Source organism: Salvelinus alpinus, chromosome 6 (assembly GCF_045679555.1).
Source record: "Salvelinus alpinus chromosome 6, SLU_Salpinus.1, whole genome shotgun sequence".
NCBI lineage: Eukaryota > Metazoa > Chordata > Actinopteri > Salmoniformes > Salmonidae > Salvelinus > Salvelinus alpinus.
The window spans coordinates 23,171,454-23,188,825 of record NC_092091.1 but is presented as its reverse complement, the minus strand read 5'-3'; the positions used below and the strand labels follow the sequence as shown (position 1 = coordinate 23,188,825).

The window sequence follows — 17,372 nt, the reverse complement described above, 5'->3', positions numbered from 1 at the left end:
TGAGTAAAAGTCTAATAGTATTTGGTTTTAAATATACTTAAGTATCAAAAGTAAATGTAATTGCTCAAATATACTTAATTATCATAATTTTTTATTCCTTATATTAAGCAAACCAGAAGGCACCACTTGATTTTTTTTTGGTATGGATAGCCAGGGGCCCACTCCAACACTTAGACATCAATTACAAATTAAGCATGTGTGTTTAGTGAGTCCGCCAGATCAGAGGCAGTAGGGATGACCAGGGATGTTCTCTTGATACAGTAAGTGCATGAATTGGACCATTTTCTTGTCCTGCCAAGCATTCAAAATGTAACGAGCACTTTTGGGTGTCAGGGAAAATGTATGGAGTAAAACGTTTATTATTTTCATTCGGGATGTAATGAAGTTATAGTAAAAGTCGTGAAAAATATAAATAGTAATTTACAGATACCCCCAAAAATGACTTAAGTAGTACTTTAAAGTATTTTTACTTAGGTACTTTACACCACTGTGTAATCATTGCGTGCTAGGAACTTGGGACCAAATACTCCACTTTGACTACTTTCATACACATATGAATTTGTCCCAATACTTTTGGTACTAGGGACTATGTACAAAGGTGCTGCAATTTCTAGATGGTTCACCTGATATGGATGAAAATACCCTCAAATTAAAGCTGACAGTCTGCACATTAATAACCTCATAGTCATTGTATCATTTCAAATCCAAAGTGCTGGAGTACAGAGCCAAAACGAAACTAAAATTGTCACTGTCCCAATACTTTTGGAGCCCACTGTATATATACAACGTACATGCAATGATTCACGAAATTAGGTACTTTGAAAATGTTTTCATACCAATACTGTCGGGTAAACAGAACCATAAATCAAACCCATAGTATACTGATGTGGGACCAGTTCTTAGATGAAACAATCACGAGTCCACAATGTGAACATAGAAGGAGATGAAAGACATTTAACCAACAACCCCAGAACAAACAGAGCATTTGTTACATGTGTAGGCTCCAGTTGTAGCACTATGAGGACAGTCAAAGTCAAACACAGACCAGGCGTCCAGAGACAAGTGGAGAATGGAGAGGAGACAGGAGAGAGAGTTAAAACAAGACAGAGGACAAAGAATGGCTTGTCCAGGGCCTGTCTGCCATCAGTCCAGAGGGTAGGCCCGGGGGGCACTTGTTTGAGGGGCTCTCATGATAAATAGCCCACTACCTGATTCTGTCACAATGTCTGCCACTTGGAGAATAACACGGGTCATGGCAGAGTTTTGACACTGTGGCCTGAAGAGAGGGACAACTAGGGCTCTCAACATGGCCATTCATCTGAACCATTCAGAATTACACAAGATGACTATATCTTAAGAGGGCTATTATAGGATAAATAAATAAAATACTCTTCACAGTTGTCTTTACTGAGATGTTTATTTGTAGGCATTAATCAATCATGATTAGGACACTGGGTCTAAGGACCCATATTCAAGTTTTGCACAAAAAGTGTCAAACAATCAATGACAGTGATAAATGTGAACCAAATGAAAAGGAAACAGATGACAACATGTTAATATAACTTATTTAGACTTTTTAATTATTCCTCGCATGAAAGGCTCCAGACTGGCAACATTGTGCCTGCCACCTGCCCTCCAGTGGTTGGGCATAGCATTTTTTTAAATTCGTGCCTGGTTTTACGCACTGGAAATACAGATGACAGTTTTATACAACTCAATCTCCCATATCATCTCTTCTCACTCACACGCAAACCTGTGCTCTCCCTATCCCCCCAGAACCTTCGCTGCCCTCTTAAAATAAGCAGTGGGGGGAAATATTCAAAGCGTTCCACCTCCTCTCAAACAGCCAGGCACACACACACACTTCTAGAGCTCACTGTGAAAACTTTCCCCTGCAACTGCTGAATAGGTTAGTGCCTGCGACAGGACAGCGCCGAGTGAGAAGAGACAGTGAAAGCGGAACGCATAGCCGGTTACGAGCTGCCTGGGGTTCGGGAATGGCGGAGAGTCGGAATGGTCCATGCCCTCCTTCCGAACCGCACATGTGAACCGAACCCCGTCTCCTCCGGGTCGATTTTGTTACGTATTAGGAGGCAAAGGACAGTAAAGAGCGAGAAAGAGACGAGGGGAGGATTGAAGTATCTAAGACAGCCTGTCGACACCACTCTCCTCTCATCTCGAGATGGTCTGCGCGCCAGGACTTCGATGGTTCCTACTTACCGCTCTCTTGCACGCTGTTGCAACCCTGGACATCCGCGAGAGACCAAGGCAATGTGACCCACCGAAGTCGGTGAGTTGTGCCCGGTCGTTACAGCTACATAGTCTTTACCTGTTTCAGTAATGTCTTAATTAAGGCAATGTCAAACATAAAGATGTCCTTGAATGGATAAATGGATAGCCTTCTAGCGAAATAGTTTAAGTTAATTGCAAATGTCGGCCTATGTGTCTAGCCTAGCATATAACTGCCCCAATAGGCTATAGCAAATGATAAGACAAAATAAAAGGCTGTCCTATTTCTGAGTAAAATCAATGCACTTTGCTTAGACAGTGTTCCTGAATGAGTTGTTTCTATGTGCAACGGTAGGCCTACAGCAAAAACAAAGGTGAGATATTGTGTTGTTATTGTGTTTTGAGTAAAAACCAAATTAACAATAACAACTGCGTTTTATTGTCATGGAAATATTAACATGCTATAATAACTACTTACACGTGTAACAAGAACAATAATTATGTTCATAGCAACTTTATTAGGCTACCCTATTATATTTTATTATAGCACATGTATTATTATTATTAGTAGTAGTAGTAGTAGGTTATTAATATGATTATTATTAGGTTATTATTACGTCATCATATTTTATTAGGATCATCCATTATTTCAAAGATTCCTAGAATTGAAAGATTTTCCAATCAGCAAAGTTGCTTCCAATGGCACTTGACATATTCCGGAGTTTCCTCACAGAAATATGGGCTTGAAAATATGGAAGCAGTTGCCAAGCGAAATATCGTCCGCCAACCCTATGCCTGTTTATGTGGCAAAAGAACGTGGGGAACACCCACCGTTGACCCACCGTTGATTTAACATTTATATGTAAAAGTTTCAGAGACTTTTCAAAACGGATCAAGTTTCAATGAAACACGACCAATTAAAACAGCTATCGGCCATATTTGCAATATTATGGAATGGGCTCAATAGCCAAAGGGAGTCAGCCCATTCGAATTCAATTAATTTCAGTGTTCTCTTATCTGGCCAGGGCCGTGTTGCACTCGCTCTCGTCTGTCTTTCTCGCAGTGTGAATTTATCATCAGCACAAGAGATGAATCAGAGGGAACTTAATTAGAATCATGACTGGACACAGTGCGTGCCGCACGCGCACATCGCTGGCTTGGGTATGCTACAATTTCCCAGATAGAAATGCAATAAATCTGAACTGAAATTACATGACCTCAGCACGAACGTTAATAACATATAATTTTAACATGATGTTATCTATTAATAAAATACAAATGTTATAATACATTATTGAAAATATTTATCAGGGATGACTTGACAGCATTGCAACAACATAGTCCACAAAATTATTTTATTTGTAGTATTGTTAATCTGTTTCATCATCTGTGATAATGGCATTGTTGTCAGATATTAACTGTAGAAGTGTCCCCCCTTAAGTGTGATTTCTAATACGCCAGTACAAAGCTCTCTATTTTGTGTCAAAAGTAATTAATTGGCCAATAAAATGGAGGTGCTCACGTCAGTGCTCCAGCGCGAGAACTAATAGAAAACACCGCGCAAGGAAAGGAGAGGGCCTTTTCTCATCAACGTCTGTATGGACTTCAACTGTCCTTATTCGATCGGACAGAAGTCTCCGTGAACTTGACGAACATTCTTAGACAAATTAATGATTAACAAATTATATGTAGGCTACACAGTTGTCAAAATAGAATCAAAGTATGATGGTTAGAGAGCGGTGGATTTATTTTGTGTACTTAGTCTATGTGAATGTCCAATGTGGAAATCATTTCCAAATAAATGTTTTATTCACACGCCTGAGATGATGTGTAAACATTTCAGTAAAAGACAATGCTCAATACAAAGATATTGAGAAAATAATTCTAATTTAATTTATGAAAATAACAAACCCTTGCAATAGTAATAATATTTCCAAAGATGTAATGCCTTTTGGCAGGGTTTTGAAATCCTTTAAAAATTATTTTCTAATATGACAAATGTACACGGGCAGCATGACAATAAAATTGCTATTTCAACTGGGGAAATGTTAATTGAAATACAGTAGGAGCATGTGAAGTTAATAACATTATATGCACTACTAAGCCTACCAAATGCTTCTATTTAATTTCTTCCTCTCCCATAGACCAGGCTTTCCATTTGGTTTAATAACACTGAAGGGGAGTTCTCTTTGGTCCAATGTCAGTGTACTATACTGTTAACTCCAATGTCAGTGTACTATACTGTTAACTCCAATGTCAGTGTACTATACTGTTAACTCCAATGTCAGTGTACTATACTGTTAACTCCAATGTCAGTGTACTATACTGTTAACTCCAATGTCAGTGTACTATACTGTTAACTCCAATGTCAGTGTACTATACTGTTAACTCCAATGTCAGTGTACTATACTGTTAACTCCAATGTCAGTGTACTATACTGTTAACTCCAATGAAAATAGATACATTTGAACAGAAGCAAGCATTTCACAAAACAATAGTTTGTCCATAGTTAGAGTTTGTTGTGCAATGCATACATCTATCTAAGAGCTACTTTGATAGCCACTTTGATCATTTCATAGTTATGTTGCTTGTTTACATTTTTCCTCATTCCCGTCATAACAGCATCTCAGTGATTTGCATGATGTTTTGCAGAGCTATGGTCTATGAGTGTTTTTGGAAACAGGGCTTAATTGACCCCTATGAAATCCCTGGAATGTTAATGAACTGGAAGTAATAGACACATGCACAGTCCTTCTTCCATTTGATCAGAATTGTATAGTGTTTAGTAAACCAGATACATTAGCCACGTCTGACCACATTTTAATCAAAGGCCTATGTGTGTGCATTTTGATGTTTGTATAGGCTATCTGTTCCAATGAATTTTGCAACAACAAAAATATTCCTCAATGAAAGAATATACCAGATAGGTGGATTGCATCAGTTTCATATGGTTCATTATGTTTATACTTGTAACGGTTCTTCTTCCGAAGAGGAGGAGTAGTGATCAGACCAAAATGCAGCGGGTTTTGAAAACATAATGAATTTATTAACTGCCGAAAACGAACACGAAAACAAACACTTGGAATGATTACAAAATAACAAAACGAACGTAGACTGACCTAAACCATGAGAACTTACATATAACACGAAGAACGCAGGAACAGGTACAGACTACAACAAATGAACGAACAAACGCTACAGTCCCGTGTGGTACGTACAAACATACAGACACGGAAGACAACCACCCACAAACAAACAGTGTGAACAGCCTACCTTTATATGGTTCTCAATCAGAGGAAACGTCAAACACCTGTCCCTGATTGAGAACCATATAAGGCTAATTACCAACGACCTAAACATAGAAACACAAAACATAGAATGCCCACCCCAACTCACGCCCTGACCAACTAAACACATACAAAAACAACAGAAAACAGGTCAGGAACGTGACAATACTGCTGTAACAACCGTTGAAAAGCTTTCCAGTTCCACAGAGGCATTGGCAGCACAGCTATGCACCTCGGCAATACACTGGGGTCTGTTTACACGGAGAAAGCTTCACTATAAACTCGCTGCCTCAGAACAGCAGACAGACAGAGAGCAGCATAGTACAGCACAGTGGAAGCTAGTTAACATGGTTTCATTGTGCCCCTGTCTTTATCTGGAGATGACATTTCATCAGATTCTATTGCATTGACCTGTATCTCAGCCAGATGTACTTAAAAGGCTGTTTTGAATCTCTTAATCACAAAATTTAGTTTCAAATGTACTATTGTAGATAGCCTTAACTCAGAAGGTTATGTTACTGTATTCCTAATGCTGATAGTCATAATATCTCCCTCTTCTCGCCCTCCTCCCCCTCAACCCCCCTCCACCCCCATAGCAAAGTGACATGAACTCATTCCTCTGGACAGTGAAGCACCCAGCTCCCTACCCTCCATCCTATCTTTTCGGGACCATCCATGTTCCCTACACCCGTGTATGGGACTTTATCCCAGACGTCTCCAAACGGGCCTTCCAGACCAGCACCAACGTATTCTTCGAGTTGGACCTGACTGACCCCCTGACGATCTCCAAGCTGACCAGCTGCCAGCTGCTGCCCCACGGGGAGAACCTGCAGACCCTGCTGCCCCGGGACCTATATCGCCGCCTCAAACGCCACCTGGACTACGTTAAGCACATGATGCCCTACTGGATGACGGCGGACCAGCGGGGCCGGGGGCTGTACGCTGACTACCTCTTCAACGCCATCGCAGGGAACTGGGAGAGGAAGAGGCCTGTCTGGGTGATGCTGATGGTCAACTCTCTGACGGAGTCAGACGTGAGGTCTCGGGGGACCCCCGTACTGGACCTGTTCCTGGCCCAGGAGGCCGACCGCATGGGGAAGAGGACAGGAGCGGTGGAGCGGGTGGAGGAGCAGTGTCACCCCCTCAACGGACTCAACTTCTCCCAGGTAAGAGATGGGACTACATGGAGGGGGTGGGGGTTGGACATAATCATTGGAGTGGGGGATATGTGATTGCTGGATTCATTTTGTTGGCGGCTGGGGGCTGGGGGGTTGTGGATTTAGGGGAAGGGAGACATGTCTTGGGAGGAGATGGTGGAGAATGTAGATGACAATGGGAGGAGACAAATAGTATTAGAAATGGTATGTTTCAAAGCTTTATAGATGGTTTTAAAGTTATAAATGTTCCTGAGCCTTACAAAACAAACAGACATGAGAGCTAAATCAGCTGACAAGGTGTCAGGATGACAGATGTAAGTGATAAGTTAGTGAAGGTGGGAGTGTGGGAGGGGTAGCTCACTTTTTCCTGGGCTGACTGCCTGTCTGTGTCCTCATGATACTACCACTGCTAGTATCTTGCTCTGTAACTTAACACTGAAAGATGGACAGAATAGCCTAATTACTTGATGACATAAACATAGGGAGTATCCTTGTTTTACATCTCCTTGGAAGGGCTTTAGAGCATTGGCAACATGGAGGTCTAAATAAATGATGGCCCAGGAAGGGTTAGGCAGAGGTCAACTCGAGTGTATTTTTCCAAACTCTGGGAGGTCCAGGTATGTCTTTGATGAGCTAGGACTGGGAGGATGTTCCCCTGTCATTTCTGCTCATCCGTGTGCTCTCTGGTCCTCAGAGAGCGACACACGCACACACACACGCACGCACGCACACACGCACGCACGCACGCACGCACGCACGCACGCACGCACGCACGCACACACACACACACACACACACACACACACACACACACACACACACACACACACACACACACACACAGTGTAACAGAATATCGGAGTGCCTGTGCCTCCATGTGACAGGCTACGAGGCTCCTGCGCTAATTTGAGAGGCACTGGCCCCACACAGCCTCTCCTCTTTCATCAGCACCTCCTAACTACGCTGTCAAAGAGCAAACACACACGCACACGCACACATCCTACTTTCCCTAACCCCTAACCCTTACTGTTAACCTAACCCTTAACCCTAATCCTAACAGTTAACCTCACCCCTAACCCTAACTCCTAACCCTAACAGTTAACCTAACCCCTAACCCTAACCCTAACTCCTAACCTTAACAGTTAACCTAACCCCTAACCTTAACAGTTAACCTCACCGCTAACCCTAACTCCTAATCCTAACCCCTAACCCTAACCTCTAACCCTAACTCCTAACCCTAACAGTTAACCTAACCCCTAACCCTAACGCCTAACCCTAACAGTTAACCTAACCCTCAACCCTAACTGTATCCGTAACCCCGAACCCTAACTCCTAACCCTAACCCTAAACCTAACTCCTAACCCTAACTCCTAACCCTAAACCTAACTCCTAACCCTAACTCATAACCCTAAACCTAACTCCTAACCCTAAACCTAACTTCTAACCCTAATTCTAACCCTAACCCTAATTCTAAACCTAACCCTAAAACTAAGCCCTAAGCCTAAGCCTTTTTCCTTGTGGGTACCGATGAAATGTCCCCACTTCTGGTCCCCACAAGGATAGTAAAACAAAAAATGCACACACAGTTGCCTTGCACATTCGTGGGAATCTGGAACACAACTGCCCTACATCGGAGCAATGTTGCAAAGTCAAGGCATGAACTGCTTCTCAATTTAGTAGTATACAGAATACAGTGATAATATAAGGGGTAGTTTCTAATGACCATACCTGAAGCTAATACTCTACCATTACAACTCTAAGTGTCATTCCTGTTATTTGGTCGTCACTAGTTACCACAGCCACAAAGTCATAAACCTCGCCTATTTCTACAATTTCTCTTCGTAAAATCTGATTTGAAAACTAACCCTAACCTTAACCCTAACCTTAACCCTAACCCTAACCTTAACCACAGTGCTAAACTTATGCCTAACCCTGACCTTAAATTAAGACCAAAGAGCACATTTTTGTTTTAATACATTTTTACGATATAGCAGATTTTGACTTATATCCAATGAAAACTTGAGTAAATCACCAATACAAAGTGTTGGAGGACTGCCTGCCTTTCTGTTGTTCCTGGGAACAGACCGTTTTATGAGGCAGGTGTATTGTTGGATACCATTTGTGTTATTGGAGGTTATTTTCATAAAATCTGGATAATGAATAACTTGAGTTAAACTGTGTAGTAGAATGTACTTTTGGACTTTTGAGCTCGAAACCCCCCCCCTTTTAAAATTGTATGAAATAAGTTCAAAGCCTGAAGTGAAAGTGACATGGAAACAATTATAGTCAATTATTATAATTTGAGAAATAATTTGAACACTATGGTTGATTGGATCTCTCTATATGGTTGGTTGGAACAAAGATGAGGTCAGATAGACTGAAAAAAGTGAGAGAGAGTGAGAGTGAGAGAGAGTGAGAGTGAGAGTGAGAGTGAGAGAGAGAGAGAGAGAGAGAGAGAGAGAGAGAGAGAGAGAGAGAGAGAGAGAGAGAGAGAGAGAGAGAGAGAGAGAGAGAGAGAGAGAGAGAGAGTGAAAACGAGGGAGGGAGAGGAGGGAAAGAGTGATGTGCATCATGTCAGTGCGAACCCTAATCTGAAACATGAGCTCCACTTCTCTAGTGGGAGATCTGACTTGGGAACAGTTCCAAATCCTGCCGGCCCACATTATTATTTTTTCCCAATAAAAGTGGCTGCTTACAATATCCTGTAACTTGCTGCTCCCGCATCGCCAAGAGGGTCTCCGAAACATAAAGGCTGGTGATTCATCATCTGCCATAAGCTTTTCATAGGCACCTGGCCTCTGCACAGTCAGTGACCTAGAACTGTGTAGCTTGACCTGGGGCATGGGCTAGCCCTACTCAGCCTCCTCTCCCCTCCCTGCCCTTCGGCTTCTCAGCATGGGGACAGAGTGGCGTCACTGGCTCAGCCATCGCTCTGGGTCCCCTGACCTCACAGAAAGGAATCTGTCCGGATAAAAAGTCCACCCCCCTCGTTGAGTAGTGCATCCTGTGGCAGCTCGGTGGAGGAGGTGGTGGTACAGGGGCCAGGCCAGTGTGGACGCTGGGCTGCTGGGCCCTGAGAGGTTGGCGCTGGGCCCTACAGACAGAGCTTTGGAGCTCTCACAGACCTGATAACACTTTGGTTTCTGTGTGCAGCAGCATTGAGGCAGCAGTGAGGCTGTGGAAACAAAGGCAGAGGGAGAGCATGTTTCATCTCCAGAGCTATGAAGGGCGATGCAGGCCGACAGCTGGGTGGGCCAGCCAGCACCAAACCCTCTCCAAAGGCATACTATCTGTACCGAGGGGGAACCTGTGGAAAGCCAGGCCGTCTAGAGGGGTGCAAGCTGGTCACCGACCTTTGTGAGAGAGTCAACAACAACCACACAACCTTCTCCCTCCCACTCCCTCGGCTCAGTGCGTTACTTCTATATCTACATCTAGACCAGACCTTCTGCTGCCTGCGTCTCTCTCTGCCTTTCAACGTCTGGCCTGGTGTATAAATACCCGTATTTATTTACTCTGGGTCACATTGCAGCCGAGGCACAGGCCCTTGTCGGGGGGAGATGACATCACAGCTGTGACCCACCTCTAACCCTGAGCGAGGGTTAGAGGTGGGTGTTGGCGGAGCAGTGGGCCGTGAGTAGAATCCGTGAGGAGACTGCAGTCTGTGGGTGAGAAGCTGAACTCTCAGGGGCCCCAGAACAGAACAGGCTGGGTTACTGGGCTATTTTCACTGTGATCTGGAGAGGGAGGGCTATATAGTTGGTTCCACCCACACACACATTCATGAACACGCAGAAGTGCACACACCCACACACACACACACACTCCCAAGTCTCCGCAGTTGTATTGTCACCTTAGCAGGGCCAAATCTAGTTTCTCCTCAGCAGGAGTCATGGTGGCAAGGAGGTGCCCGGTGGTGCACTGTGACAGAGACGTCTATTTCAATCAGAGTTTTGTTTCTCTGGTTTAATGGTATGGGGTGAAGATGATACTCTGAGATGGTACTCTGTGTGACCAGGGAAATTAAGATCTCCCTTGTCGCGACAGGGTCAGGGAGATCACCGACGAAGACGAGCTGTGTTCAAAACACATCACCCGGGTGTCATGTCAAATCATGACAGAACACTTCTCATTGTGTTCATTGGACGCCGTCATATAAATAATGCATATTTAAAGGGAGGAATTAGGTATCTTACCAGTCTATATTCAAATATTTACATTCCATGGCTGACGTGTAAGGATGGGTCTGGAGCGCTCCTTTGTCCGCAGGGAATGATGACGAGTGATGGAAAAAACAGTCATCTCCTCTGCTCTCTGCTCTGCTCCCTAACCTCCTGGCTTCTTCTGGCTCCATGCTCCCTCCCTTTGTCTCCCTCGCTCTTTTTCTCTCCATGTCCTGGGGTTCTCCTTGTCCCACTGCTTAACTGTACACACCTGTATCTGCACACACAGAATAGAAGAGGAGACTAGGAAAATATACTGTAGTGCAAACACAGGGCCTCTCCTACAGTATTGCTTCTATGGTTGGGACTAAGACGCTGCTACTACATTGCTACAATGTTGTTATAATGTTCAGGAAAAAACACTCCAAAGGAAACACTGGTAGACGTACAACATCCATCCTCTTTTCGAGTGAAGTTAGAGAACGACGTCAAGCCTTGTACGACTCCTAGTACAAATATGTGAAAAACTGGCAACAGGTATCAGACAGGAGATCTGTTGGCAGGCGGGCAGAGGGGAGGGCGGGCAGACGGCTAACCAACCAACCACTGCTCTAATGACTTAATTGGCTGCTTAATGACTAAATTGCCCTCTGCTATCCAGAACCACTTAGACTATTATACACTGTCCAGAACAGAGGCTGAGGGTAGAACCCAGTGAGGCGGAGAGAAAGGGCCAAACGTAGATGTGGAGTGAGGCGTGGGTAGCTAGTGATGACTGTAGCTACTGGATATATATTTTGGGGTCATCTGGGTCCATTTTCAAGTCTGTGGAAGCCTACAGTGCCTTCAGTATTCATACCCCTTGGCTTATTCCACATTTTGTTGTGTTACATCAGTCAAAAGTACCAGTCAAAAGTTGGACACACCTACACAGGGTTTTTCTTTATTTTTAGTATTTTCATTTTTAGTACATTGTAGAATAATAGTGAAGACATCAAAACTATGAAAGAACACATATGGAATCATGTAGTAACCAGAAAAGTGGTAAACAAATCAAAATATATTTTAGATTTTAGATTCTTCAAAGTAGCCACCCTTTGCCTTGATGACAGCTTTGCACACTCTTGGCATTCTCTCAACCAGTTTCATAATGTAGTCACCTGGAATGCTTTTCCAACAGTCTTGAAGGAGTTCCCACATATGCTGAGCACTTGTTAGCTGCTTTTCCTTCACTCTGCGGTCCAACTCCTCCCAAACGTTCACAATTGGGTTGAGGTCAGGTGATTGTGGAGGCCAGGTCATCTGATGCAGCACTCCATCCCTCTCCTTCTTGGCCAAATAGCCCTTACACAGCCTGGAGGTGTGTTTTGGGTCATTGTCCTGTTGAAAAACAAATGATGGTCCCACTAAGCGCAAACCAGATGGGATGGCGTATCGCTGTAGAATGCTGTGGTAGCCATGCTGGTGTGCTTTGAATTCTAAATAAATCACTGACAGTGTCACCAGCAAAGCACCCCCACACCATCACACCTCTTCCTCCATGCTTCACGGTGGGAACCACACATGCGGAGCTCATCCGTTCACCTACTCTGCGTCTCACAAAGACATGGCGGTTGGAAACAAAAATCTCAAATTTGGACTCATCAGACCATTGCTCGTGTTTCTTGGCTCAAGCAAGTCTCTTCTTATTATTGGTGTCCTTTAGTAGTGGTGTCTTTGCAGCAATTCGACAATGAAGGCCTGATTCACGCAGTCTCCTCTGAACAGTTGATGTTGAGATGTGTCTGTTACTTGAACTCTGTGAAGCATTTATTTGGGCTGCAATCTGAGGTGCAGTTAATCGCCGATTTCTGAGGCTGGTAACTCTAATTAACTTATCCTCTGCAGCCGAGGTAACTCTGGGTCTTCCTTTCCTGTGGCGGTCCTCATAATGAAACTGGCTCATGCGAGCCAGTTTCATTATAGAGCTTGATGGTTTTTGTGACTGTACTTCAAAGTTCTTCAAATTTTCCGCATTGACTGACCTTCATGTCTTAAAGTAATGATGGACTGTTGTTTCTCTTTTTTATTTGAGCTGTTCTTGCCATAATATGGACTTGGTCTTTTACCAAATAGGGCTAACTTCTCTATACCACACCTACCTTGTCACAACACATGTTAAATTAAATGCATTCCAGGTGACTACCTCATGAAGCTGGTTGAGAGAATGCCAAGAGTGTGCAAAGCTGTCATCAAGGCAAAGGGTGGCTTATTGAAGAATCTCAAATATAAAATATACAGTATGTTGATTTGTTTACCACTTTTTTGGTTACTACATGATTCCATATGTGTTATTTCTTAGTTTTGATGTCCTCACTATTATTCTGCAGTGTAGAAAATAATACAAATAAAGAAAAACCCTTGAATGTGTAGGTGTGTTCAAACTTTTGACTGGTACTGTAAATCAAAACTGTAACTAGGCCACTCAGAAACATTCAATGTTGTGTCATGACGTTGCCCTCTTTGGGTACAGCGAGCACTATTCCCCCTCCCTCTGCACCATCCCCCTCTCTCTGTCTCTCCTACACCCAGGCTGCTGCGACCTCAGGTCATAAATTCCTGGAGGAGAATCCTGCCTCATGGCCAGACAGTATGGAGAGAGTGAGTTTCATAAGAGAGAATAAAGGAAATTCTTCCACATGAGGACGGAACAATATTCATGTTCTGGAGAATGTATAAAAGGTCGTTGAAGTATCCAGCTACGAACTGGTCCGTTTGGTACAATTTTGTGAAACTCATGAGAGACAATACAGCCACATTACCATAACCCTGTTTATACAAGAGTCTCAAGTATGAGGCTTACATCTAATTGTTGTACAAAATGAATGAGTAAAGATGAAACTATTTGTGAAATTATGTGATGCTATGTAATGATGTTAATGTGAGAGAATTGTATTTCTGTTTAAAGTTTCACTAAGTCATTGGCACGCCCCCAGTGGCACAGTCAGGACCTGGCATCATGGGACCGGCCCTTTCTGCTCCTCTGAATAAAACCCCCACTTGGGTTTTATCTTCAGACCAGCTTACCTCGATAACGAGAGGGATAAGGTTTGAGACCAGACCAGTACCTCTATCACAGAGGGAAATAAGGTTTGAGTAGATTGCTGAATCTTTTAACCATCCCACGTGGTTAAACTCTTAGACTATCGATACCGACAGAATAAGAACAAGTCTTTGATATTAATTACTAGTCTGCAGCTAGGAATTCGGTATCATTGAACGCGAAGACCGACAACCGCTGAAACATCTATTCTATAACAACATCGCTGAATGTTACTCTGAACTATCCATTCTAACCACGGCAGAGAGAGAGAGGGCGGACAAACTACAACAGAAACAAACTTTTCAAGATCAGGACGACACACTGAGCGTAAATATATATATTGATTGCAATTATTCCCGAATGAGTGAGCGTTCATGTGCAAACAATTAGCATTTCAGTTGTTATAATTATCAACTTTGGTGTCTTATCTCAGTCGGCCCCCACTTCCCTTTTGTCCACCAAGCCGCGATGCCGGTTTAGCCCACTAGTGCACATTCCCCTATCATTTCCTTGTAACCATATCTACTGTTTGTTTATGTCTTTCTGTGATTACTTAGTTAGTAAATAAATGATTTAAGACAATTGATGTATTATTGACTCATAGTGAAGACTGGGTTCCTGCAGATAACCAACAATTTACGACGTTTGGAATGAGACTAACGTGAGGTAAAGAATCATTCATTAATCAGAAGACTTGTGTTATATATTAAAATATCTGAAAGTTATATTAGGAAAATTATAACTTTGTAATCTGAATATTTTCCTTGGTGCCCCAACTTCCTAGTTAATTACAGTTACATGATTAAGTAGTTTAATCACGTAATAATAATTACAGAGAATTTTTGATAAAGATTAATCTTCAGTTTAATGATGCTAAGACACGACAGTTGTCTTGGTAAGGAACTCCTGCACAGGAAGTTGGTGGCACCTTAAGTGGGGAGGACGGGCTCATGGTAATGGCTGGAGCGGAATATGTGGAATGGTATCAAATACATAAACACGTGGTTTCTTTCATGGTTTCCAGATGTTTGATGCCATTCCATTCACTGCTTTCCAGTCATTATTATGAGCCGTCCTCCCGTCAGCAGCCTCCACTAAACTCCAGTGTATATTTGCCCTTGTGTTTGAGGTTATTGTCCTGCTGAAAGATGAATTTGTCTGTTGGAAAGCAGACTGAACCAGGTTTTCCTCTAGGAGTTTTCCTGTGCATAGATCTATTCCGTTTCTTTTCATCCTAAAACACTCCCTTCCTTGTCGATGACAAGCATACCCATAACATGATGCAGCCATCACCATGCTTGAAAATATGAAGAGTGGTACTCAGTGATGTGTTGTGTTGTATTTGCCCCAAACATAACATTTTGTATTCAGGGCCATTAACACCATTATCCCAGACACCCTAGACCCACTCCAATTTGCAGACCTCCCCAACAGATCCACAAATTCCCACCTGGACAAAAGGAACACCTACGTGAGAATGCTATTCATTGACTATAGCTATATTCATTGACTATAAGCTAAGGACCCTGGGACTAAACACCCCCCTCCGCAATCCTGGACTTCCTGACGGGCTGCCCCCAGGTGGTAAGGGTAGGTAACAGCACATCTGCCACACTGATCCTTAACACAGGGGCCTGTCAGGGGTGCGTGCTCAGTCACCTCCTGTACTCCCTGTTCACCCATGACAGCATGGCCAGGCACGACACAACAGTGGTAGGCCTGATCACCGACAACGATGAGCCTATAGGGAGGAGGTCAGAGACCTGGCGGTGTGGTGCCAGGACAACAACCTCTCCCTCAACGTGATCAAGACAAAGGAGAAGACTGTGAACTACAGGAAAGGGAGGACCGAGCACTCCCCCATTCTCATTGACAGGGCTGTAGTGGAGCAGGCTGAGATCTTCAAGTTCCTTGGTGTCCACATCACCAACGAACTATCATGGTCCAAACACACCAAGACAGTCGTGAAGAGGGCACGACAACGCCTATTCCTCCTCAGGAGACTGAACAGATTTGGCATGGATCCTCAGATCCTCAAAAAGTTCTACAGCTGCACCATCGAGAGACTGGTTGCATCACCGCTTGGTATGGCAACTGCTCGCGGTCGGAGGGCGAGAGAGGGTAGTGTGTATGGCCCAGTACGTCACTGGGGCCAAGCTTACTGTCATCCAGGACCTCTATACAAAGCCGTGTCAGAGGAAGACTCCAGCCACCCTAGCCATAGGCTGTTCTCTCTGCACGGCAAGCGGTACCGGAGCGCCAAGTCTAGGTCCAAAAGGCTTCCTAACAGCTTCTACCCCCAAGCCATAAGACTCCTGAACAGCTAATCAAATGGCTACACGGACTATTTGCATTGTCCCCCCCCCCCCATTTTTACGCTGCTGCTCTCTGTTTATTATCTATGCATAGTCACTTTACCTCTACCTACATGTACATATTACCTCAATTACCTTGACTAACCGGTACCCCCTCTATGTAGCCTCACTACTGTCATTTTATTGTTGGATTTTCTTATTATTATTATTTTTTTCTTTATTTTTTTTCACTTCAGTTTATTTTAGTAAATACTTTCTTAACACTTATTTTTCTTAAAATTACATTGTTGGTTAAGGGCTTAGTAAGTAAGTAAGCATTTTATGAAAGTGGAAGATCTACAGGTGTAGACCGGCGCATGTGACAATACAATTTGATTTGATTTGATATAGTTCATTTCTTTGCCACATTGTTTGCAGTTTTATTTTAGTGTCTATTGCCAATGGGAGGTGTGTCTTATTGCAAACGGGAGGCATGTTTTGGAGTATTTTATTCTGTCCAGGCTTCCTTCTTTTCACTCTGTCATTTAGGTTATCATTGTGGAGTAACTACAATGTTGTTAATCCATCCTCACTTTTCTCCTATCACAGCCATTAAACTCTGTAACTATTTTAGTCCCCATTGGCCTCATGGTGAAATCCCTGGCCGGTTTACTTCCTCTCCGGCAACTGAACTAGGAAGGAAGCCTGTATCTTTGTAGTGACTGGGTGTATTGATACACCATTTAAAGTGTAATTAACTCTTATGGCTGAGATCGGCTAAAATCCCGTTAACGGGATCGATTTGACAACAGCCAGTGAAAGTGCAGGGCGCCAAATTCAAAACAACAGAAATCTCATAATTATAATTCCTCAAACGATTATGTTAGGTCAGTACCTAGTCACAGAAAAACACAGCTATTTTTCCAGCCAAAGAGAGGAGTCACAAAAAGCAGAAATAGAGATAAAATGAATCACTGACCTTTGATGATCTTCATCAGACTCATAGGACTTCATGTTACACAATACATGTATGTTTTGTTCGATAAAGTTCAAATTTATATCCAAAAATCTCAGTTTACATTGGCGCGTTATGTTCAGTAGTTCCAAAACATCTGGTGATTTTGCAGAGTGTAACACTCGTCGTTGGAATGATAAGAGGA

At 43.2% G+C, this 17,372-nt stretch overlaps 1 protein-coding gene across 2 annotated transcripts in view; it reads left to right on the top strand.

The window, feature by feature from the left end:
- Positions 1–1,878: 1,878 nt before the first annotated feature.
- The window catches only part of LOC139578392 (metalloprotease TIKI2-like), a 105,275-nt gene continuing 89,781 nt past the window's right edge, over positions 1,879–17,372 (top strand). For both annotated transcript variants that reach the window (XM_071405902.1, XM_071405901.1), the window contains exons 1-2: positions 1,879–2,290; positions 6,113–6,682. In XM_071405902.1, coding sequence (XP_071262003.1) covers positions 2,183–2,290; positions 6,113–6,682 — 678 coding nt within the window. In that variant the 5' untranslated portion in view covers positions 1,879–2,182. The remainder of the gene's footprint in view (positions 2,291–6,112; positions 6,683–17,372) is intronic.